This window comes from Balaenoptera borealis (assembly GCF_965194805.1).
Source record: "Balaenoptera borealis genome assembly, chromosome: 1".
In the NCBI taxonomy this organism is placed as follows: Eukaryota; Metazoa; Chordata; class Mammalia; order Artiodactyla; family Balaenopteridae; genus Balaenoptera; species Balaenoptera borealis.
This window is the reverse complement of record NC_138860.1, coordinates 77,274,191-77,296,769: the sequence shown is the minus strand read 5'-3', so window position 1 is coordinate 77,296,769 and position 22,579 is coordinate 77,274,191. Positions and strand designations below refer to the sequence as shown.

General features: G+C 43.1%; 2 protein-coding genes and 1 long non-coding RNA gene across 11 annotated transcripts in view; 1 reads left to right on the top strand and 2 right to left on the bottom strand.

The window, feature by feature from the left end:
• Positions 1 to 19,428, top strand: part of LY9 (lymphocyte antigen 9) — a 28,708-nt gene extending 9,280 nt beyond the window's left edge. The window contains exons 2-10 of one of the 9 annotated variants that reach the window (XM_082405570.1): positions 3,574 to 3,900; positions 7,913 to 8,188; positions 8,711 to 9,049; positions 10,219 to 10,488; positions 11,582 to 11,689; positions 12,685 to 12,738; positions 15,757 to 16,031; positions 16,400 to 16,471; positions 18,780 to 19,428. In XM_082405570.1, the coding sequence (XP_082261696.1) occupies positions 3,574 to 3,900; positions 7,913 to 8,188; positions 8,711 to 9,049; positions 10,219 to 10,488; positions 11,582 to 11,689; positions 12,685 to 12,738; positions 15,757 to 16,031; positions 16,400 to 16,471; positions 18,780 to 18,848 (1,790 nt within the window). In that variant the 3' untranslated portion in view covers positions 18,849 to 19,428. Of the gene's footprint in view, positions 1 to 3,573; positions 3,901 to 7,912; positions 8,189 to 8,710; positions 9,050 to 10,218; positions 10,489 to 11,581; positions 11,690 to 12,684; positions 12,739 to 15,714; positions 16,032 to 16,399; positions 16,472 to 18,779 lie in introns of those variants that run through there. The other 8 variants (XM_082405569.1, XM_082405572.1, XM_082405571.1 and 5 more) reach the window with 8 other exon arrangements.
• Positions 1 to 22,579, bottom strand: part of LOC309636047 — a 197,408-nt gene that overhangs the window by 133,746 nt on the left and 41,083 nt on the right. The gene's annotated exons all lie outside the window — the stretch shown is intronic.
• Positions 19,519 to 22,579, bottom strand: part of CD244 (CD244 molecule) — a 31,899-nt gene continuing 28,838 nt past the window's right edge. The window contains exon 9 of the mRNA XM_082407834.1: positions 19,519 to 21,807. Within this exon, the coding sequence (XP_082263960.1) occupies positions 21,727 to 21,807 (81 nt within the window). The 3' untranslated portion in view covers positions 19,519 to 21,726. The remainder of the gene's footprint in view (positions 21,808 to 22,579) is intronic.

Genomic DNA, 22,579 nt, shown 5'->3' with positions numbered 1-22,579 from the left:
TGGGTCTAGAAGGGAGTTTCCTTGATGCTTTTGTGTTTCCAAGGAGTTGTTTCAGGAACTTAGGAGGCAGTAGGGTGAAAAGTTTTGACCCCCGCCCCAAGCTTTAGTACCAGGAATATTTGAAATTAAGTCCTTGCTCCATCATTTCTTACGTGTGTGAGCCTCTATTTCTTTTTTTTTTTTTAACATCTTTATTGGAGTATAATTGCTTTACAATGGTGTGTTAGTTTCTGCTTTATAACAAAGTGAATCAGTTATACATATACATATGTTCCCATATCTCTTCCCTCTTGCATCTCCCTCCCTCTCACCCTCCCTATCCCACCCCTTTAGGTGGTCACAAAGCACAGAGCTGATCTCCCTCTGCTATGCGGTTGCTTCCCACTAGCTATCTATTTTACGTTTGGTAGTGTATATATGTCCATGCCACTCTCTCACCCTGTCACATCTCACCCCACCCCCTCCCCATATCCTCAAGTCCATTCTCTAGTAGGTCTGTGTCTTTATTCCCGTCTTGCCACTAGGTTCTTCATGACCTTTTTTTTTTTTTTTTCCTTAGATTCCATATATATGTGCTAGCATACTGTATTTGTTTTTCTCTTTCTGACTTACTTCACTCTGTATGACAGACTCTAACTCCATCCACCTCATTACAAAAATCTCCATTTCATTTCTTTTTATGGCTGAGTAATATTCCATTGTATATATGTGCCACATCTTCTTTATCCATTCATCCGATAATGGACACTTAGGTTGCTTCCATGTCCTGGCTATTGTAAATAGAGCTGCAATGAACATTTTGGTACATGACCCTTTTTGAATTATGGTTTTCTCAGGGTATATGCCCAGTAGTGGGATTGCTGGGTCATATGGTAGTTCTATTTTTAGTTTTTTAAGGAACCTCCATACTGTTCTCCATAGTGGCTGTATCAATTTACATTCCCACCAACAGTGCAAGAGTGTTCCCTTTTCTCCACACCCTCTACAGCATTTATTGTTTCTAGATTTTTTGATGATGGCCATTCTGACCAGTGTGAGATGATATCTCATTGTAGTTTTGATTTGCATTTCTCTAATGATTAATGATGTTGAGCATTCTTTCATGTGTTTGTTGGCAATCTGTATATCTTCTTTAGAGAAATGTCTATTTAGGTCTTCTGCCCATTTTTGGATTGGGTTGCTTGTTTTTTTGTTATTGAGCTGCATGAGCTGCTTGTAAATCTTGGAGATTAATCCTTTGCCAGTTGCTTCATTTGCAAATATGTTCTCCCATTCTGAGGGTTGTCTTTTGTTCTTGTTTATGGTTTCCTTTGCTGTGCAAAAGCTTTTAAGTTTCATTAGGTCCCATTTGTTTATTTTTGGTTTTATTTCCATTTCTCTAGGAGCTGGGTCAAAAAGGATCTTGCTGTGATTTATGTCATACAGTGTTCTGCCTATGTTTTCCTCTAAGAGTTTGATAGTGTCTGGCCTTACATTTAGGTCTTTAATCCATTTTGAGTTTATTTTTGTGTATGGTGTTAAGGAGTGTTCTAATTTCATACTCTATTTCTTAAGTGTAGAATACAAATAATAAGATGTATTATGCAAGACTGTTTTATAGATAGAGATGGTATGTGTACAGTGCTTGGCACGTAGTTGGTGGAAGCTATGTTTGTTATTATGATAATCACTGTTAAGTACATTATTCTCAGACACTATTAAAGGGTGGGCAAGTCAAATTCAGTTATCACAGTCTTTGAACCCCCCTTTAATTATTTGTCAAATGATGTAGTTCAAAAATAAGATGGATGATACCTGGGACTCCTGTCACTCTGCAGGGAGCTATGTAGCACTCTGCTACAATATGATCAGGACCACATCCTGCTCCTCCCACTGACAGTATGAGAGGCTTTGTTTATCGTTGATGTGAGGAAAGATGAGATCAAAACATGTTCATATGAACCCAGCCAAGACCCAGCACCTCTGGGCTTCCAGGATAGGGTGGTGAGTGCTTTTGACCTCTATACTCCGGGGCATCATGTACATAGAATCTGGGCTCTGCAACTGACCAAATCTGTGATCTCAGGCAAGTGGCTTAAACTCTCTAAATTTCAGTTCCTTATCAGAAGAACAGGGCTACTTATCAGATAATTTTGAGGATTAAATGAAGTGATTTCTACAAAGTGCCTAATACACACATAGCAATCATAAGCAGTGTCTTCTGGATGAGAAGAGCTCTCTTTTAGGCAACCTCAAACCAACATCACATCAGCTAAGCTTCTGTCTTCTGAATCTGCCCCCAGAGTCTACCTGAACTGACCCTTTCATGTCCAGGCTTCCTAGTCCTGTGTCCTCCCTAGCTACCACGCCACAAGGTCCAAGTGCTCTGCTGATGGGGGTCTGGACAGAGACCCCCTTGGCCTGCACCAATCTCTTCTCTGTGTCTACGGAAGTTGTAACCTTTAGGCTTTCCGAACACACTTCAACCTTTTCCCATCCCTCCAGGCTGTACTTTGGACACTCCTCTCTCTCTAACATTTTCTACATATTTTTCCACCCAGAATTCCTGGTGTAGTCTGGGTCCTGAACCCATCTGAGTTGGTCTAGGGTTTACAGAGCACTCTCTAGAGCCTCAGAAGCCCTGGAATCTGGGAATCCAGGCTGGGGTCACCCGGCGGATACTCACAGGACCTCTACAAGGAAATAAGCTGCCGTGGGCAAATGTCAGGTCTCTGGAACCCTTGGTAACAATGGTTATCAGAGATCTGAGTCTTTCCTGAGATGAGGAAATCAGGGGCTGAATCAATGCTACCTACCTATTCCCAACCTCAAACCTTGTTCCCAAGCACAGACCAGATTTCCTTGGCCAAGCCAAAGTCAGGCTGAGATCCGTGGACAATGAGGGAAAGGTAAGGTGATAATAGAGGTGAGAGATGCTCCTTTTATTCCCAATATTTTATTATGAAAATTCTCAAACGTACAGAAAACTTGGAAGAATTTTGCAGTGAACACTCAGATACCTCCCAGCTCAGTTCTGTCACTGGTGTTTTACTTTACTTGCTTTATCACACACCTATTCTTCTATCCACCCTTTTAGCCATCCATCAATCCATCTTGTTTTTTTAAAGATGCTCCATTTTTTTACTTCATTAGTTCTTTATGATTTACAGCAACCTGATTTTATTTCTTCTCGACCACATTCTTGGAGGAAGATGGTACAGGTGTGAACATTTCTGTCTTACAGATGAGTAGACTGATTCTCAGAGAAATTCAGAAATTCATCAAAAGTCACAATGTTAATTTCCCTGTAGGAATAGAAACGTATAAAATCTGTTTTACTGATTATTGTAGCTACATTCCTGGGAGAGAATGTTTGGGAAGTGAATGAATGGATGAATGAGGTCCATTTGCTAAGCAATGGACCTAGATGGAGGACAGCCAAAATATCATTTCATTTCTCAACATCTGGCATTTATTACCAATATGTGTTTATTTAATGAATGAATGCACGCATGCATGAATAAACGAACAAACAAATGAACGCTGGCTTGAGGACTCCAGTTCCTCCTCCAAGTCCCTCTTTTGTCTCTGCAGGGCTAGGAGCCTCTGAAAAGGACTCAGCCCCAACAGTGGTGAAAGGGATTCTAGGGGGTTCGGTGATTCTCTCCCTGAACATTTCAGTAGGCACAGAAATTGAGCACATCGCCTGGAGTGGTCCCCAAGAAGCTTTGGCTTTAGCAGATGCAAGAGGAAAGATTATCTTTATAGACAAAAGCTACCAGGGGCGAATAAACATCACCCAGAACAATTCCTTGTCTATCAACAAGCTGACTCTGAAAGATGCAGGATCCTACAAAGCCCAGATAAACCAAAAGAATTCTGAAGTCACCACAAGTGAGAAATTCACCCTGTCTATCTATGGTGAGTTCCAGAGAGCGTCTGTGGGTTTTGACCTTTTATTTTTAAAAGCAGGGTTTTTTCCTCTCCAGGAATTAATCTCTCTAGGACAAAGAGAACTATCACATTGGTCATTTTCACCCAATTCCATAAACACAGATGTCAAGAGTGAAGAACAGCCAAAATGTGTTTAAGAGCTATTTGGATCCTCTTTTCTGACATTTGGATTCTCACTCTCTATTAATATCCTTTATCCATCGGTATTAGCTTGCTAGAGTTGCCATAACAAAATATCACAGACTGGGTGGTTTAAACAACAAAAATTTATTTTCTCACAATTCTAGAGGGTAGAAGCCCAAGGTCAAGGTGTCAGCAAGTTTGATTTCTTCTGAGACTCACACCTTGGCTTGCAGATGACCACCTTCTTGATGTGTCCTCACATGGTCGTCCCTCTATCTGTGTTGACTGTGTCTTAGTCTCCTCTTTTTACAAGGACACCAGTCATACTGGATTAAGGCCCACATTACAACCCCATTTTAACTTAATTATCTCTTTAAAATCTCTATCTCCAGATACAGTCACATTCTGAGGTAATAGGGATTATGAATTCAACATATGAATTTTGATTCAGCCCATAACACTCTGCCCTCTGGCCCCCCAGAACTCATGTCTTTCTCACAAAATACATTCACCCCATCTCAACAGCCCCCAAAGTCTTAACCCATTCCAACATCAAGTCCAAAATCTTATCCAGATATCATCTAAATCATGTATAAGTGAGACTTGAGGTATAAGTCATCCTAGGCAAAATTCCTCTCCAGTTGTGAACCTTTGAAACCAGATGAGTTACCTGCTTTCATGATGGGACAGGCACAACATAGACATTTGCATTCCAAAAGGGAGAAATCTGAAAGAAGAAATGGGTCACAGGTCCCAAACAAGTCTAAAACCTATTAGGGCAAATTCTATTAGATTTTTAAAAAAATTTTATTGGGGTAGTTATCTCTTTTATATATAGTAGTGTGTATATGTCAATCCAATTTATCCCCTCCCTTACCACTTGGTAACCATAAGTTTAGTTTCTACGTCTGTAACTCTATTTCTATTTTGTAGATAAGTTCATTTATACCCTTTTTTTAGATTCCACATATGAGTGATGTCATATGGTATTTGTCTTTCTCTGTCTGACTTACTTCACTCAGTATGACAATCTCTAGGTCCATCCATGTTGCTGTAAATGGCATTATTTCATTCTTTTTTTATGGCAGAGTAATATTCCATTGTGTATATATATACCACATCTTTTTTTTTTTTGATGATGTATTTTTTTTTTAATAAATTTTATTTATTTATATATTTATTTTTGGCTGCATTGGGTTTTTTGTTGCTGCGTGCGGGCTTTCTCTAGTTGCAGCGAGCAGGGGCCACTCTTTGCTGCGGTGCATGGGCTTCTCATTGCAGCGGTCTCTCTTTTTGTGGAGCATGGGCTCTAGGTGCGCAGGCTTCAGTAGCTGTGGCACACGGGCTCAGTAGTTGTGGTGCATGGGCTTAGTTGCTCCACGGCATGTGGGATCTTCCCGGACCAGGGCTCGAACCCGTGTCCCCTGCATTGGCAGGCGGATTCTTAACAATTGCGCCACTAGGGAAGTCTCCACATCTTCTTAGGTCCGAGAATAATCCCCTTTGGCTCTATGGTTTATCCTTCTGGTCCGCTGGGGTGACAGCCACACCCCTTAGCCCTGGGCCCTGGCCAGCAGCCCTGCCCCCTGGAACCAAGGAGGAAACCACCTCACCAATGTCCCCTGGGCCTATGCCCTTTAGGCCTGTGGCACCAGTGGCAGACCTGTCAACCTCTGAACTGCCCTTGGGGTCGTTCTTCCCTTTTCTTGAAGGATAAAGCATGGTCTCAGCTGGACATCTCTATTGGCTTATCCTGTAAAATCCCCCAAATCTGACAGCCTTCCTTCATTTTGTCCCATCTGTGTCCCTTCAGTCCAAGGTGGCAGAATTTCTACTGAAATGGTTGACTGGATCCTTGAATTACACCATTGTCTATCCATACTCTCAGTGTTTTCTCCAGACACAAATTCTCATTTTTTGCTCTATAGATAGGCTGAGAATTCTCCAAATCTTTAAATTCTGGTTTCTTCTTGCTTAACAATTCCTTCCTCAATTTATCTTTCTTCTCTCACATTTTACTACAAGCAAAAGGAGAAAACAGGCAGTGCCCTCAACACTTTGCTTGGAGATCTCCTTAACTAAACACCCAGTTCATCACTTAAATGTTCTACTTTCTACAAAACACTAGAACATAATTTGTCTTAGTTCTTTGCCACTTTATAAGTATCACCTTTCCTCCAATAACAGGCTCTTCATTTTCAACTATTACCTTACCAGCCACACATTAAATGTTTATCTTTCTACCAATGTTATATTGACAATAATATGTCTATCTCTGAGATAATAGAAGTTTTCTCTACAGCTCTCTTCTTTTCTTTCTGAGCTCTTACCAGAATCACCTTTAACATCCATATTTCTATGAACTGTCTCTTGAAGACCATCTAGGCTTTTTCTAACATGCACCTTAAAACTCTTCCAGCCTCTATCCGTTAACCAGTTCCAAAGCCACTTCAATATTTTTGGGTATTCATTATAGCAGCACCCCAGTTCTGGTGCCAAAATCTGTGTTGGTTTGCTAGGGTTGCGATAACAAAATAGCACAGACTGAGTAACTTAAACAACAGAGATTTACTTTCTCACAAATCTGGGGCTGGTCACGAGGTCAGCAGGTTTTGTTTCTTCTGAGACCTCTTTCCCTGGCTTGCGTACGGCCACCTTCTTTCCCTATGTCCTCAGATGGTTGTCTCTCTGTCTGTGTTGTCTCTGTCCTAATCTCCTCTTCTTATAAGGACACCAGACATGTTGGATTAGGGACCATCCTAATGACCCTATTTTAAAATAATTACCTCCATTTCCAAATACAGTCTTATATCCAAATACAATCACACTCTGAGGTACTTGGGGTTAGGATTTCAACATATGAACTTTGTGGGGACAGAATTTAGCCTATAACACCATGTTTCTATTGGATTGTTTGATCTTTCTGAATGATTTTTAGGGTGCTCTGGATATATTAAGGAAATGGAATTCCTTGCAGTTAACAGGAATAGAATGAATCAACTTAATATGTACTAACATACAACAATTTCCAAGATATATTATTAAAATTTTTAAAAGCTTCAGGACAATATGTACAGCATGCTATTATATATATGTGTCTACAAGTAGAATATCTCTGGGAAGATCAACAAGAATCTCCTAACAGTAATTGCCTCCAAGAACAATAATTCCTGAGAAGAGGAACTAGGTGGCTGGGGCAAGAAAGCTTGTTTTTTTTGTGTGTGCATGTGTACCTTTTTGTATCTTTGCAATTTCAATTTTATGTATGTATTGCCTATTCAAAAAAGAAAAAGAAAATGAACTTACACACACACACACACACACACACAGGCTGTGAACAGAGGAGATGGAACAAAAGGAAAGGAGAGGACCAGGAAGAAAGTCTGGAAGCACAGTGGGTCCCAAATCTAGACCAAAAGGCAAGGGCAACTCAAATTATAGAGGCAGAGCTTCCAAATCCCCAGTGTTTGGGGCTGACTCATTCATCCATTTATTTACCAAACATTCATGAGTGTCTTTCATGCACCAGGCAGATGTTAGATGTTCAGGCACAGACACTGGCTCTGTCCTCAAGGAATTCACTAACTGGTGGGGGAGAGAGAGAAGTAATCAGACTATTGTCATGTTGAGTCTTGGTGATAACAGCTGTAGAGGATACTATGGAAGCACTGAGGGAAGGCAATCAACCTAGCTTGCATGGGATACAAAGAGAAAGAAAAAGACTTCCCACTGGAACAGATAATGCTGGCCTCTTCCTTCGGCCCCCAGCTCCTCTACCATCACCATCTTTTTCACTTAGCCCTTTCCTGCTGGGGAAGCATTCTGAGTAGTCTTCCTATTGCCCTTGTTCCTGCAGAACAGCTGCAGGAGCCCCGAGTCACCATGACGTCTGTGAACATGTCTGAGAACGCCTCCTGTAACATCACCCTGGTATGCTCCGTGAAGGGGGCAGGGGAAGATGTTCAGTACTACTGGACTTCGAGGGATCCCCATGCTTCTGAATCCTGGGTGGGGCCTAGTCTCACCATCTCTTGGTTGCCCTGTGACTCAGACCTGCCATACATCTGCAGAGCCAAGAACCCAGTCAGCCAGAGCAACTCCCGCCCTGTCCATGCCTGGCAGTTCTGTACAGGTAACTGGCTCCACTAAGGCCCTCCAGGGGATTCCAGAAACAATCTAAGCAGCTATAGAGTCTAAACCCCAGGATTCTGGCAGGACAGAGATGAGGTAGGGAGGTAAGAGAACAGGCCCGAAAATCCCTTTTTCTCTACCCTCAGGAGCCTGAGAGAGACTGGCAGGGGACTTGGGAACTCCCAGGGCACTGTGAAACTCTAAGGGGCTATAACACAAGAGAGAAAAAGAGAGTATGGATGCAGAAATCCAGATTGCTCTTTGCTTGGGTAGGGGTGTCTCCTAGGGTGTCCTTAGAAGGGCAGAGAGGGCAGGAGGGGCCTGCGTATGCAATAGGCAGAGCCATGTGCATACCTGTGCATGACAAGTGGTCATGGGAAAGCAGCAGGGATGCCTCATCAGAGAAAGGGGGAAGGAGGCCTGGGCAGGAGGGTGTATTGGGCTATGGTCCCCTTCAGGCAGGCTGAGGGTCAAGGGATAGAGACCAGTGTCTGAAACTGCAATGTCTCACCTCTGGCTACAGATCTAGGAGCTTCCAGAGGAGGACCAGTGGGGGAGACAGTGGCGGGGATCCTGGGGGAGTCCATCACCCTGTCCCTGGCACTCCCGGACAGTCAGCACATAGACAACGTTGTCTGGATGTTTAACACCTCTATTATCAGCAAAGAGCGGGGAGAAGAAGCAACAGCCAATCAACTCATTAAGTTCAAGGATCCAAATCTGAACACGGCGTGGGTCTCCAGCCAGGACTACTCCCTAAAGATTGGCCAGTTGAAGATGGAGGACGCTGGCCCCTACCACGCCTATGTGTGCTCAAACGCCAGAGTTGCCAGCACAAAACATATCAACCTGAGCATCTACCGTGAGTTTCTGAGTAGAGCGCCCATCATTAGATTCATTCCCTGAAAGGTTTCTCCTCTTTGCTGCCTATCCCACCTCCCTCCTCCTACAAAATGCCTCAGACCCACAGGACAGCTACTCAGTTCACACCAGTCAGTTCACAGGAGGACAATACAATCAGCAGCTGGGCAAATTCCCCTGGCCCAGGCCCCCTTCTTCTAGGCTTCCAGTTAAGCCTCAATCAACCAACTTCTGGTACTTGCCCTGTCCTCCTGCATTGATTATTGGGTGGGACAAGGAACTCTCCAACCTGTATTTTTATAGAACATTATCACTTTGCATAAAGACAGAGCTGGCTGGGTAAAATCATAGAAGACTGAGGAGAAAGCCTTTATTGTCCTGTGACCTCCAAGAGCTTGGAAGGCTACTTGGCTTCCTTGAGTGTGAGGGAAAGAACTCAGAGTCTTCCTCCTCAGCCCTGTGCTTCACAGGAGCTTAGCTGGACGGTTTGGATAATTTATATTTGCCAGCTCCTTCACCTGTACCATTCAGACATGGTCAACCTATCCCCTGCCTGGGCATGTTGGTGTCTCAGTACATGAGAAAAGTGTCACTGTCCATGGTCGTGTTAAAATATGCAAGTCCGCTAGTTCACATCTATTGCCTACTGTGACTCAAATATCAAAGAACCAGGAAGAAGATCAAGTCAAAAGAATAAGAAATTGGGAACAAAGAGTGCCAGTCTTACGTTGCTTTTAAAATTGTTAGCATTTATTAAGTGCTTACTCTGTGACAGTGCTGTGCTCACCTCTCCATATTCCTTATCTCATGTAAGTAAACAAATTAGATAATGGGACCTCAGAATGTAAGCCTTGAAGGGCCTCAGGGCACTTGGAAGTGTTGTGCTTATTTGTGTTGATTGGTTTGTTTGTTCTTCACAGTATACTGTATAGAATGATGGGGTATCTTTTTTCACTTTTCATTAACTCCTCTATTTCCAAGGACCAAAGATGAGTAAAGTGATGAGTCCGAGATTTTAGAGCTATCAAAGGAAAGTTCAGGTGCACGCCTGGAGGCACCTTCCCAGCCCTAAGGCAATGTCAACCCACAAGTTCATGAATATATTTTGAGTGGTAACTGCCCAGGGTGCAGGCCTGACTCCACATCTGGTCTACCTTTCTCCTCACATAGGGAGACTGAAGAAGCCAAAAGTCACCGGGAACCTCGGGCTCACAGAGGACGGCGTCTGCAGGGTCAGCCTGACATGCTCAGTGGAGGACAGTGGACACAACGTGACATACAGATGGAGCCCCCTACCGAAAGGAGCTGTCGTGTCCCAAGGGGGAGCTCACCTCAGCGTCTCCTGGAGAAGTGGAGAAAAACACCCCAGCTTCACGTGCAGAGCCAGCAATCCTGTCAGCAACAGCTCCCAGCAGTTTCTTTCTAGGGACCTCTGTCCAGGTTGCTCTCCTGTTCAGCCAGACCTCAGAGCCTTGAGTCCGTGGACCCAAGAGTTTTCATTCTGAGTGGTTCTTTATAAAGTGCAGTGAGGGAGTGTGAGTGAGAGTCTTTAGAGCAGCACATTCCAATAGAAATATAATGGATGCCACATACATAATTTAAATTTTTAATAGTCATATTAGAAAAAGCAAAAAGAAACAGGTAAAGTTAATTTTAATCATATATTTTATTTAACCCAATATATCCAAAATATCATCAATTCAACATGTAGTCAATACAAACAATTATTCATGACATAATTTGCATTTCAGTTTGTACTAAGTCTTTGAAATCCAGTATGTACTTTACACTTACAGCACATCTTAATTCAGGTGCTAAATTCTCATGGGCAGTAGTTGATCTGTATTCAGATTTCATAAAATTTGCAGTTGAAAAAATATATTTATATCCAAGTTGTTCTAAATATACTTATCAGTTTTTCAATAAGGACTAGAGTAGCTGATTTTTAATTTAAATTTTAATTAATTAAAATTAAATAGACAATTTAATTCCTTAGTCATACTAACCAAGGTCACACAGCAGAAGCAGGATTGAGGCTCTGAGTTCTGTGCTCTGCTCTTCCCTAGAGAGAAGTAGAAAAAAAGGAAGGTCTACCCAGGATGTGAAAATGCTGGGTCAGGCTGTGTCTGGCAAATGGTTTTAGAGCTCCGATCAATAGTAATCTGGATTCACTGTCTAGAACTCTCCTTATGCCATTTATAGAGAGGGGCAGTGTAGTGTGATGGATAAGGGTGTTTTAGGATCTGACAGCCTGCATTCAAATCCCAGATCAGGTACTTAAAACTCTGTGACACTGGGCAAGCAATAAACCTCTCTACCCAGGGACGGTGTCTGCCTTACTGCTATAATTTCTTGCCTAGAATATGATTGCTCAATAAATAGCTGTAGAATGAATGAATGAATGAAAAGGAATATTTCCTGCAATAGTATGGGATTTTAAGAGGCAGGTAGGATGGCCTTTATGTTTTGTCCATTGCTTGCCCCAACTCCCTTGTTGTTATTTTTACTGATATCACTCCGTTCCTCTTCACAGGACCTGAGAGAAGGACAGCACTTTGGTCTGGGCTCTCCCTGATGGTTCTTTTCAGCCTTCTGTGCTTTGGGATCTCTGGCTGGTGCTTTTGGAAGAAAAAAGGACGATGTGAGTTTCTGAGATCAATGACATCTGCCAGCATTAGGCCATTTCCCTAAGACCTCTGGAGACTTCTTTGTCCTCTCATAATTCCCTCCTAGCCCTTCTCTCCCAAGACCTCATTTCTTCTCAGAATGATAGGGGAGGAGTGTCAGTTGGGACTCTTTAGTTGCAAATAATTGAAACCCAACTCAAAACTAGTTTAGACAAGAAAGGGTGGGGAGAAGTGCAAGGGGAGTGCTTTATTATTTGGAGACTCACATAATCAGTCTATGGGCAAGGAAGAGAAGAGCTGACCTAGAGACAAATGTCACCAGAGACTCAAAAGCCACCAGAGCTCTCCATCTCTCATCGCTATTTTTCCCTATAAGCCAGCTTAACTCTCTTAATACAGCCGGCTGAAGGGCAGGGGTGGGGGTGGAATGTACCAAAACACAGCAACTGGTAGCTCCAGACTCACACATACTAGTAGTTCTGACATCAGAAAGGGGAAAAAGATGTTTCCCCTCCAATTCCAATTTGAAGAACCTCAGAAATCTCTCTGATTGGCTCAGCTTTAGGTCATGTGACTATTGCTTGGACTAATCACTGTGGGCAATGGAATGAGTGTTTGTGATTGGTAGCTCCTTCTGGAATGTCAGTATTGAAGTGGGAAATGGAGTAGTTCCCAGAAAGAACAGATTGGTTAGAATATATAGGGTCCCTGGAAGAATTACTGTGAGCCAGCAAACCAACCTGATGAGTGGCTACCACAGAGGGATTAGAGCTCTCCCTTCCAGAGAGATGGCAGGAAGCTCCAGAGAATTCTCCTCAGCTGAAGATGACCCTAGACTCTGGCCATCCTTTCCCATGGGCTTGTACTCACATCAGGGTCCACTCTCCTCCCTAAAGCTTTTTCCCTATGTTCTCAGAAATCTCTCTCCCTCTCCTTTGACTCTCACAGAATCAGAGACTCTCTCCCCTCACAGCCCTAATGATAACCCTTCTCTAACTTGATTTCTCAGGTTCAGCCCCAGCCTTCAGTTCCAGTCAAGTTGAGGCTCCAGCTGACACACCAGGTAATATATCACCAATGACACAGGCTATGGGGTTCCCAGGCCAGATGGAAGCTCCAGAGTGGGGCTACTCAATGTGTGACCAGCAACGTGGGTACACCCAAGGGCTTGTTAGAAACGCAACTCTTGGGTACCACCCCAGAATACTGAACACCAACCTGCATTTTAAAAAGATCTGTAGGTGAATCATATGCCTGTTAAAGTCTGAGAAGCAACGTGTTGAAAGGAAAGTGGTTTGGAGAACAAAAGCCACAACCAGGCTGAACTCCTGAAAGTTGGTAACCAGAGCTAGGAGAACTAGTCCTTCCTCCGGTGTCTCTAGGATTCCTCAGGCATTGACTGCCATCACTGGAATGTGCCCCATGATGAGGATGAATTTACCGTCTCCACTCCAAGAATGGAGAAACAAAGACCAGATGAAACAGTAAATCTGTGACAGAAGCAAAATTAAAACTTAGTTGAAATTAAAACTCATAAGACTGTTTAGATACCTATTACCCGTAAGTATTACTGAGGCAGTGGTTTTCCCAATTTTTGAAAAAGCTAAGGAATGCTTTCTTCAAACAAAATATTATGTAACACCCCCAAATCACAATGCACGTAAAAGTGGAGCTGTTCTGATGAGTGTTGGGGTGGAGAGCTGAGATGCCTACACCTTATTCTCTCAGCCCCAAATCTCAGTGTCCTAAATTACCACCTTGAACTCTGAAGCTCTGGAGTTCTAAGGAATCCTCAAACTCTGGCCACTCAGTCAAACCCTGCTTTAAAAAACCCTATGTCACCTCTCATGGAGGGGATGTCCCAAGGAGATGGAATAGGAGGAGGGAATGTGTGGGGGATCCAGGGGCTCAGAAATCCAACACTGAAGCCTTTTCTGATGGGAAAGTGTAACCAAGAAAAAGGGGGCATGAAATGGAAATGAAGCTAGACTTTGGAGATTCCCACCAGCTTCCTCCTTAGAGCTGGCAGAACAGACCCTGGTCTCCCCTAGCCTGAACGCTCCTTCCTTGACGCCCTGGGCACAGGAGGAGGCATAAAAAAGTTTTGGGAACACCACTGTCATTCCTGTCCCTCCTCCCTCCCCTAGCACATCTCCTCAGTGCCCAAGGCCTGCTTCTTTTATTTCTCTACTATCTCTCCAGAGTTTCCTCTTTGGAGACTCTGCCACTGCCTGAGTTCTTGCTGTCATCAATTTTTTGTTTTTTTAAACAGGTTCTTTTTTTAATTGAAAAGTCACATATTCACATGGTATAAATCAAAAATAATCTCCTTCTAAATCCCAATCTCCAGCTCTCCCTGAAGAGACCTCCATTGTTAAGATATATGTATGTTTAAATCCTTTCAGAGCATTTTAATGCATTTACAAGCCATATATTCTTCCTTTGATTACACACACGGGAGCCATCTATAACATTTTTCTGAATCTGCTTTTTTAACTTAACAGTAGATCCTAGCAATATTAGCATACGTAGATTAAGACTGACTCCCATTTATTCCATTCTACAGATGTACCTTAATTTATTTAACAAGTCCTTATTAACGGACATTCCCATTCCTTGTAACTTCTTCCCTGAAATATTGTAATAATTTCCTAACTGGCCATTCCCTCTCCAGAACTTTTCCTTTCTATCCCTTCTGCTCCCCCTTTGCAAAGCTTAATTCTGACTGCTCTAAAACCATCAGTGGCTCCTCATGGCTTTGTCTGTTACTCAAAAGGCAAGATAACCTAGTGGTCATGTGTATGAGTCCTGAGGTCAGATAATCCTGTGTTTCTATCCTAGCTCTCCTCCTTTTTAGTGATCTTGGGCAATTCAGTCTCTAAGCCTTAGTTTCCTTACTTTGCAAAATGAAGGCACCAACCTCTCAGTTGCTGTGAGGACTGCGTGGGGCAGCACCCACAGTGTGCACTCAGTAAGTGGTAACTATGATTATCGCTACTTTTGTCTACTTTTTTCCTACACAAAGCCCATAGGGGGCAGTATTGAGTAGCAGTTAAGAACACCAGGGACCAGACTACCTGCATTCAGATCCTGACCCTCCCACTTACTTGGGCAAATATTCAACCTTTATGTGCTCCGGTTTCCTCATCTGCGAAACATAAATAAGAATAGTTATTGTCTAGGCTTCATGGGGTTTTATGCAGGTTAAATGAATTTATTCATGAAAAACATTTAGAACAGTGACTGACACATAGTAGGCACTTAATAAATGTGAGCCATTATTATTCTACACTTAGATCAAATGGGTTGCTTGATATGCCCCAAAGGCAGTAGACATCCACCCAGTTGTTCATAGCAGGCACCCATTCTGATTGTCCTATGCCCAAACCATTGTGGTTGTTAAATATTTTAAGTATCATCCTTTCCCAAAAGAGAGGGTGCCTCAGGTTTCATACCTGCCTTTAATCATGCTGTTCTCTCCACCAAGAATACACTGTCATTCATCAAAGTCCTGCCCCAATGTCAAGGCCTACCTTAATTCTGCCACTTCACAAGTTCTTCTCTGCTTCCTAACCAGAGACCATCTCCTCTCACTTCTGTACTTTCCTCATACTTTTCCTATGACACTTGTCACAGTTGGCCTTACATTAGTTGATTTATGTATAGATCTGACCCCCAGGTAGACAGTGTACTCCTTCAAGACCAGGTCTAATTCACCTTTGTGTTTCCCCAGAGTACCTGTCATGGCAGTTAGGATGGTTTATTCAACGGGGCCAGTCCTGCTCACTGAGAGCTCCTAAGTCCATCACGTAACACACTCGATGAATGCTTATCAAATGAATGAACAAGTGAATGCTTGAAAGGAAGAAGGAAGGGGGAGTGGAATGGAGTCCTGTGAGGCGAGACAGGAAAACACCTTCTCCTCCAGTTCTCTAGGCCTCGTCTGGGGTAGGAGTCAGAGCAGCTTGGATCCTTGCACAAAGCAAGAGAGAGAAGGGGGCTGACACACGTTTTACCAACCCTGCACAATGTGTTCCAGAGCCCACTGCTGACCACACAGTATACTCCATGCTCTCCCAAGGGTATGAGAAGGTGGACACTTTCCCTAAGACTGCCAGGCACGTCTCCGACAGCAGCTCTGACAGCAATGGAACAACTGAGGAGGATGAGGAGAGGACAGAGAGGCACCAACCTGTCAATGGAAGAGACCAGGTGTGTGATTTGGTCACTCAGGAGGATGCTGGACATGACTCCGAGGGGCAAGCAGAGTACGATCTCGTCACTCCAGATGACACGGCACCGGCGCTTGTGACTGAAGGGGAAACTGTGTATACACAGGTGTTCCTTGACTTTCAGGTGAGCTCTTTTGATCAGTACACCTTCCCTCCCCCTCCCCCTTCTAGGACCATCCAGTAACCTGGAAGACTAATCTCTCCAAACTGGGAGACAGGACCAGCGGTGCAAGGGCAGAGAATTGTGATTCTATCCATGTTTACCAACCTTGGGGTCCCTTGAAATGAAGGAACTTCGCTCCCATTCTTGGGCCGTAAATAAGGGAGGTGTTGGGAAACCAGAGGCGCTGTTTCCACTGCACTAAGGCAGTTCCCACCCTCTATGTGTAATCAGAACCTGGTGGGGTGCCCCTTTTCCTCAAGAGTTGAGGGCGAATCTCTGGAAAGCTCTCGTCTGGTGATTATGGATATCCTGGTGTTGGTCTGTTACAGAGACAGACCCCAGTTCCTCAGAAGAAAGAGAGGTCAGCCACAATCTACTGCTCTATACAGAAACCTCAGAAGGTGAGAACAATTTTCTCTGTATCCTAAGGCCCATAAAGTGAGGAAATATTGCCCAGACCATTTTAACTGAAAGCAGAGGAGCTCAAGTTCCACTCACTGTGTGCTCCCATGACACACTCCATGGTGCATAGAGATATTGAAACAAATATTCCTGATTTGTATCTGGAATATAATATATTTAATATATTATAATATAATATAATATATAATTATATAATATATTATATAATATAATAATATATGAAAATATAATATAAAATATAAAATATAATATATTAATATATTAAATATATATTAATATATATTAAATATATAATATATTAAAATATAATATAATATATTTTGGTGTGGCCAAAAGCTGAATATTTCTAATTAATTTAATGATATCTTATATTGATTAATCTTAACACTGACCAGAATAAGAGTCTGTAAACCCAAACACTGTATGGTCCATGTATGTTTCTAAATCTATCTCTAAAAATCTATCTCTAATCCATCAAAATGGCAACTTCCCAAAACAACTGGAAATTAGCCAACAGTCTAATGCCAAGATTTTTTGGAATATGTGCTATTAACTACAGCCCTTTGGTTTCATTAGAGCGTTAAAACATCCCTTCAGCATAGAATTCCCCATTAATAATAAGTTTATATAAAGTTTTACAGTTTACAAAACATTAGCAAACATATTCTCATCTGATCCTTAAAACAACTCTACAAGTGTGCTGTCATCCAAACTTTATAGCCAGAGAAGCTGAGATTCAGGAATTAAATTTGCCTAAGTTCACACAGATAGTGGTTGGAATTTCAATATTAAAAACCACAAGGAGTTTTTAAATAATCCTGAAAAGTCTTAAACAATTAACCTTGATCTGAATCTGGCTGTCCACTCCACTTTCACTTTCCTGAAAATATTGAGTCCATTCATACTTTTGCTTTCAAGTCTCCCCCAGAATTTCCTCACTGTAATATGTTCGAACAAGATTTTTTTTTAACTCTCCAAGTTTTTCAATTATGCTACTTCTCTGTGATTGATGAATCAATCAGTAGATATTTATTGAATACCTTTTGTTTGCCCAGAACTGGGCTGAGTGCTATGGGGATTCAAATATGTTTAAGGCACCACTTTTGACTTTGAAGACTTGTTATCTATCTTTGATGTAGGAGAGTTGGATTGATTTAGTCACCTGAAAGGGGAGAGAAAATACTCTACATGACTGCTTATTATGTGTGCAGTTCCCAAGGGTTTTTCAGACATTGGAAATGGTAGACAGCCCTGCATGGAGGTAGCCAGGAAAGGCTTCATGAAAAAAATAATTTGGATTAGGCCTTAAAAGATGGGTAGAATTTGCTCAGTAAACATTTGTGCAAATACACAGTTTGGTTCAACCATCATCTGCCTCATGTCCTGATTTCTAGAGCATGGCCTAATGCCTAGCCAGGTAGGAACTTTATCTTTGGTCTCAAGGCCAAATCTGTACTGTTGACTACGTTCACTAAAGCTGCTTGGGCCTGGCCCTTTGTGTTTGGGTCAATACTGGTCAATCTTAAAGTCATGGACAGCAGTCCCTGCTTTGAGTTTCAGAATGGTCATGTGACCCCCCCCCCACCTTATCTGGTCAGTCCTGCATGACTCCCACACCACTCCAGGAACTCAAGACCCCTAAAACCACCCTCACCCACAATATAAGTGGAAATCAGTGCATTTCCTCAGCCAAACTCTAGAAAGAATTTATTCCTTGCCCTCAGAATTTTCAGGACCAGGAATTCTGGTTCTGGGTCTCCTAAGGCCATTATTTCCCACTTGACCAGGAAATTCTCAAACCTACTTTAGTTATTTTCTGACACTTGTCTCTGCATGATCTCTCAAAGAAGGTTTGTGCTATTTCCAAGCTATTGATGGTACCCAACCTCCTTTCTGCATCAGCTCAAGTCTCATCTTCTCTTTAGAGCCTTTCCTGAACACTCTCAGACAAGGGATCCTCAGAACCCCTGGAATATGAAGGTCTAATGGTTTGGACTATTACTTTGGAACTTAGCCTCTATCACCTGAATTATCTTTATATAAATGTCTGTATTGTTTCTCTCGCTAGGGTAGAGACTGGGATCATTAGACTGTAGCTTCACGAGAGCAAGGCCTTTTATTGTCATTTTTGAACACCCTCAATTTGCTGCACTAAACTGTCTTATATCTCCCTTCCAAAGAGCCTAGCGCATGGCCCTCACCATTAGGAGATTCTCCGTAAATGCTTGTCATCAGCTTGGATAATTGCTTTATTAACCATATTATTGTGTGTCTTTTGGCTCACAGGTGGCGCCAGCACCGCAACAGAATGACCTTGAGTCTCCTGAAATATCTACCTATGAAAATGTCCCCTGAAAAGCAGCTGCCTCCCTCCATGAGGTTGGAGTGCTGGACCTAATAGGGCCTGGGGCTCCTGCAGGCAGAAGCACTTCAGAATTTCCTTCAGTGTCTCGGCGATGCCTGGATTTGTGCCTCCCCCTTCCTCTCACCCCCATGACTTCCCAAACCCATTAACAGATCAGACAACTTCTGGGCTCCATTTGTCTCCTTGCATGCTCATACTGTTTCTGCCTCTCAACTCAGGTGCACACCTCAAAACTCTGCCAAGGCTTGTCATGTTGTAGAAGGGGACCTGGACCTTCACATGTTCCTCTAAACAGCTGCTAAGATAAATCCAACAGATATTCTCACTTACAGACACAAAGATCTAGGTGAAATCATGACCACAGTAGTATTTTTTTAAATAAAAGGCTACAAATAACCTAAGTGTCCATTTAGTAGGAATCTGGTTAAGCACATGAAAGTATACCCATGCAATGGCAAAACTTGCCACTTCTGTAAAGAAAGGAAAGTAAAGACTAATATGTGCTAATATAGAATGAGCTCTAAGATACATTGTTAATGGAAAGAACAAAGTCTTGGACAGTGTGTTTCATATGCTACCAGTTGGATAAAAAAATAACTGTATGTTTATATAGATAAAGAAAAGTTCTGAAAGGAAATACAAAAATCTTATCAGGGGCTGCCTCTGTGGAGGGAACTGGATTGGCTTGGGGATTTTTTTAATGCATACTTTTTGTACTGCCAGATATTTTTTAAACCACTTGTGTGTACTACTCTTTTGATATATTTTTTAAGTGCTTAAAATGCGTCTTCTGTATAAGCCTCCCGTATTTACCCAAAAGAATTTCCCTCCTTATTGTCAGGTCTGGATGCATAACAGCCATAATATCTCTCTTCTCCCCCAAATTGTGGCCTCAGCCCTGTCCCCCTGCTTGTACACTGCCCTTGACTTACATTCATGATACTCTCGGGTCCGCTTGCGTTACATGTGCTTTGCAGCCCATTTATGTTTTTGAATACTGTGCTTCCGCTGTCATGCGCCCCTGCACGTGGTCCATGGAGTCAGTATGACTCCTGTGGCCTGAAGTGAGTACTCTCAGGGAGCCAGGCAGTGTTTCCTACACAGCAGGAGCTTAATTACTGCTTTGCTCATTGGCTGGTCATTGCATGGATAATTATCTTTGTAAGGCTTTATCACAGAAGCTCAACAAAGACATGTAAGATGATAATGATGTCCATTATTACATTCCAGAATAGAGCATCCCAAAAGGTCTTGGGCTCATAGGATCTCTTCTGCTCCTTCAACAAATCTGGCCAGTTCAAGAGCTATGCAACTCAGGACATGTGAAAGGCCAGCAGCAGGCAACGGTCCACATCTCTGGTGTTCATCTGAACTGCTGTGACCCCTATCATTTCCCACTCCCTCTTCTCACCAAACTCCTTGACTGAGCAGCTCAGCTCCTAATAGGTGCCTCGGCTCCTCCCCCTCTTCCTTTTGCATATATTTTCCAAGTTTTACCCTTGACACTTTCTCCAGGATGTGGTCTGTCCACACTTGTCTCCAGGAAGAAGCTAGCCTGGCCAACCACACACCTGCAGGGGAGAGGGATCAGGCGGGGCATGAGCAAGTGGCTATCCCCCAAGACTAAGTGGCCCTGGGATCTGGGGACCCTAGAATCTGTGGTTCCAGTGTGAACGCAGGCTGGGAGACACTGACAGCTTACCAGGAAGCCAGACTCCTCTCCAGCAGGAGTTGAACAGACGTGTTTATTGATGGCCCACGAGTGCCCTTTGGCTGCTATAGAGAAGAAAAGTACAGAATAGGGAGGAGACCCAGACATTTAATTCAGGAAAGAAATTTAGACTGCTTCTAAATAACAACACAGTTCTATATTAAATTCATACCTTAAATACAGAGTGGGGCAATTGAAGAACAATGCTCCATGCAATGCCACCTGTTGGGGGTCTCTCAGTAGGCCCTCTTCCAGTTCACCCTTTCCTGGGGTCGGCCAGAGTCTCAGCCTGCTCCCCACAGCCTTGTGGAAGGGTCTGGCCTGAAGACTCAGGGGAGCCCAGCAAGGTGTCTGGTTCCCAGTAGCTCAGCGGTCTGAGCCCTCCCTCCAGCATGTGCCATGGGGAACATCAGAACTCAGAACTTAAATACAATATTGTTTCTAACTGTGAAGAGGCCAAAATAGATGTCCAATAATGTGTTTTTGTAAGTCAAACCTCGATCTGTAGACAAAGCTGGTCCTACTGCCAGGTTATCAGGATGGCATGGGCTCTGGGTGATTTTTCCACTCACAGATGGGCTTGCTTTGCACCATCTACCCTCGCTCCTGCCTACACCCTTTTGTGACCAAAGCCCAGGCATGGCCCCCTTGGAGAACCTGCCAGCTGGCTTATGGCTAGTTATTCCACCCTCACAGAGGGGGCTGTTTCTTTTCCTCTGCATCCCCATTATCTTTCCTTCCTCTTTGGAAGATGAGCCTGGGCAAGGGAAGGGTCTAAAAATGTGGTCATCCCTGATTAGGGAGGAGGGAAAACAAGTCATAGATTAGAAAACCAGAGGAAGGGAATCTTAATGCTAATAATAACACCACCATACATTTACATAGCACTTGAAAGATTACCAGTACTTGGATTGCTGAGTCATTTTTTGGAAACTACCCAATATCTCTACCCATTCTTGTCCAGTCTGTGGGTTGAGATAGTATTTAACAGCCTTGCTCCTATAATGGCTGTTAGCAATCATTTTCAAAACAAAATATAGACCATGCACAAACTCTCGTATCCTCTCCAGACTAGGAACCGCTCTGCAGAGAGTCATGTGGTGTCATCCATTGTGACAGAAGCAGAACTGTAAGAAAGGTGAGAACAGCTGCGGCAACTAGGGATATACACAGAAGTTCTCCAGCTCCCTGCGGCTCAGTCGAGCAGGGTTTGCAGCTTTGGATGCTCTCTTTCCCACCTGCAGAAGAAGAGGAGAACTTCAGACCCTCCCACTAAGAGATCCTTATAACAACCCTGTGGGCTGTGAATTATTATCCTGATTCACAATTCATAAGAAAAGGAAGCTCAGATGGCTAAGGCAAATAATTCAGGGTCAACTACTAGTAAGAAGTAAAGGAGGGGCTTGAATCCAGTTCTTCTGGCTCCATTTCTAGTGCTTTTTAACCACACCACCCCTCTTCGTGACCCACCTAGATTGCCTTGGCCCACATGGTGCCCTTTACAACCCTGGCCTGTCCAGCTGGCTTTAATGTAGGGCCGCAGCTCAAGTGCCAGAAATTCCAGCAGGCACCCATCTATCCTCTCCCTTGTGACCAGGGGCAACATCTTTATCAGGCCACAGGTGGAAGCTCAGGTGTTAACTGAGGTTGATGGGCGGGGTGCTCTCCATGCCTTAAATTCTCTGGGTATAAATAGGAAGTGTAATTATACTACCTCATAGTATTCTGTGAGGATTAAATAAGATAGTTCACATGAAGTCACTGGCAGGCTAATATATATATATATACACACATATGCAATAAACCTCCAATAAACGTTGAGTCCCTACTTTCCATTCCCTAAATGGCCTAATGGGAATCAATCTGGCCACCGGGCTCGTTGGTCTCTTTTGTGCAGTGTCCATCCCAGCAGCAGCTGAAGATCACCTATGTCCTGGAATGATTCCCAATTACTTACTAATGGGAAAATCATTTAGATTCATTTATCCTCCCTTCTCTGCTCCCCGTTCC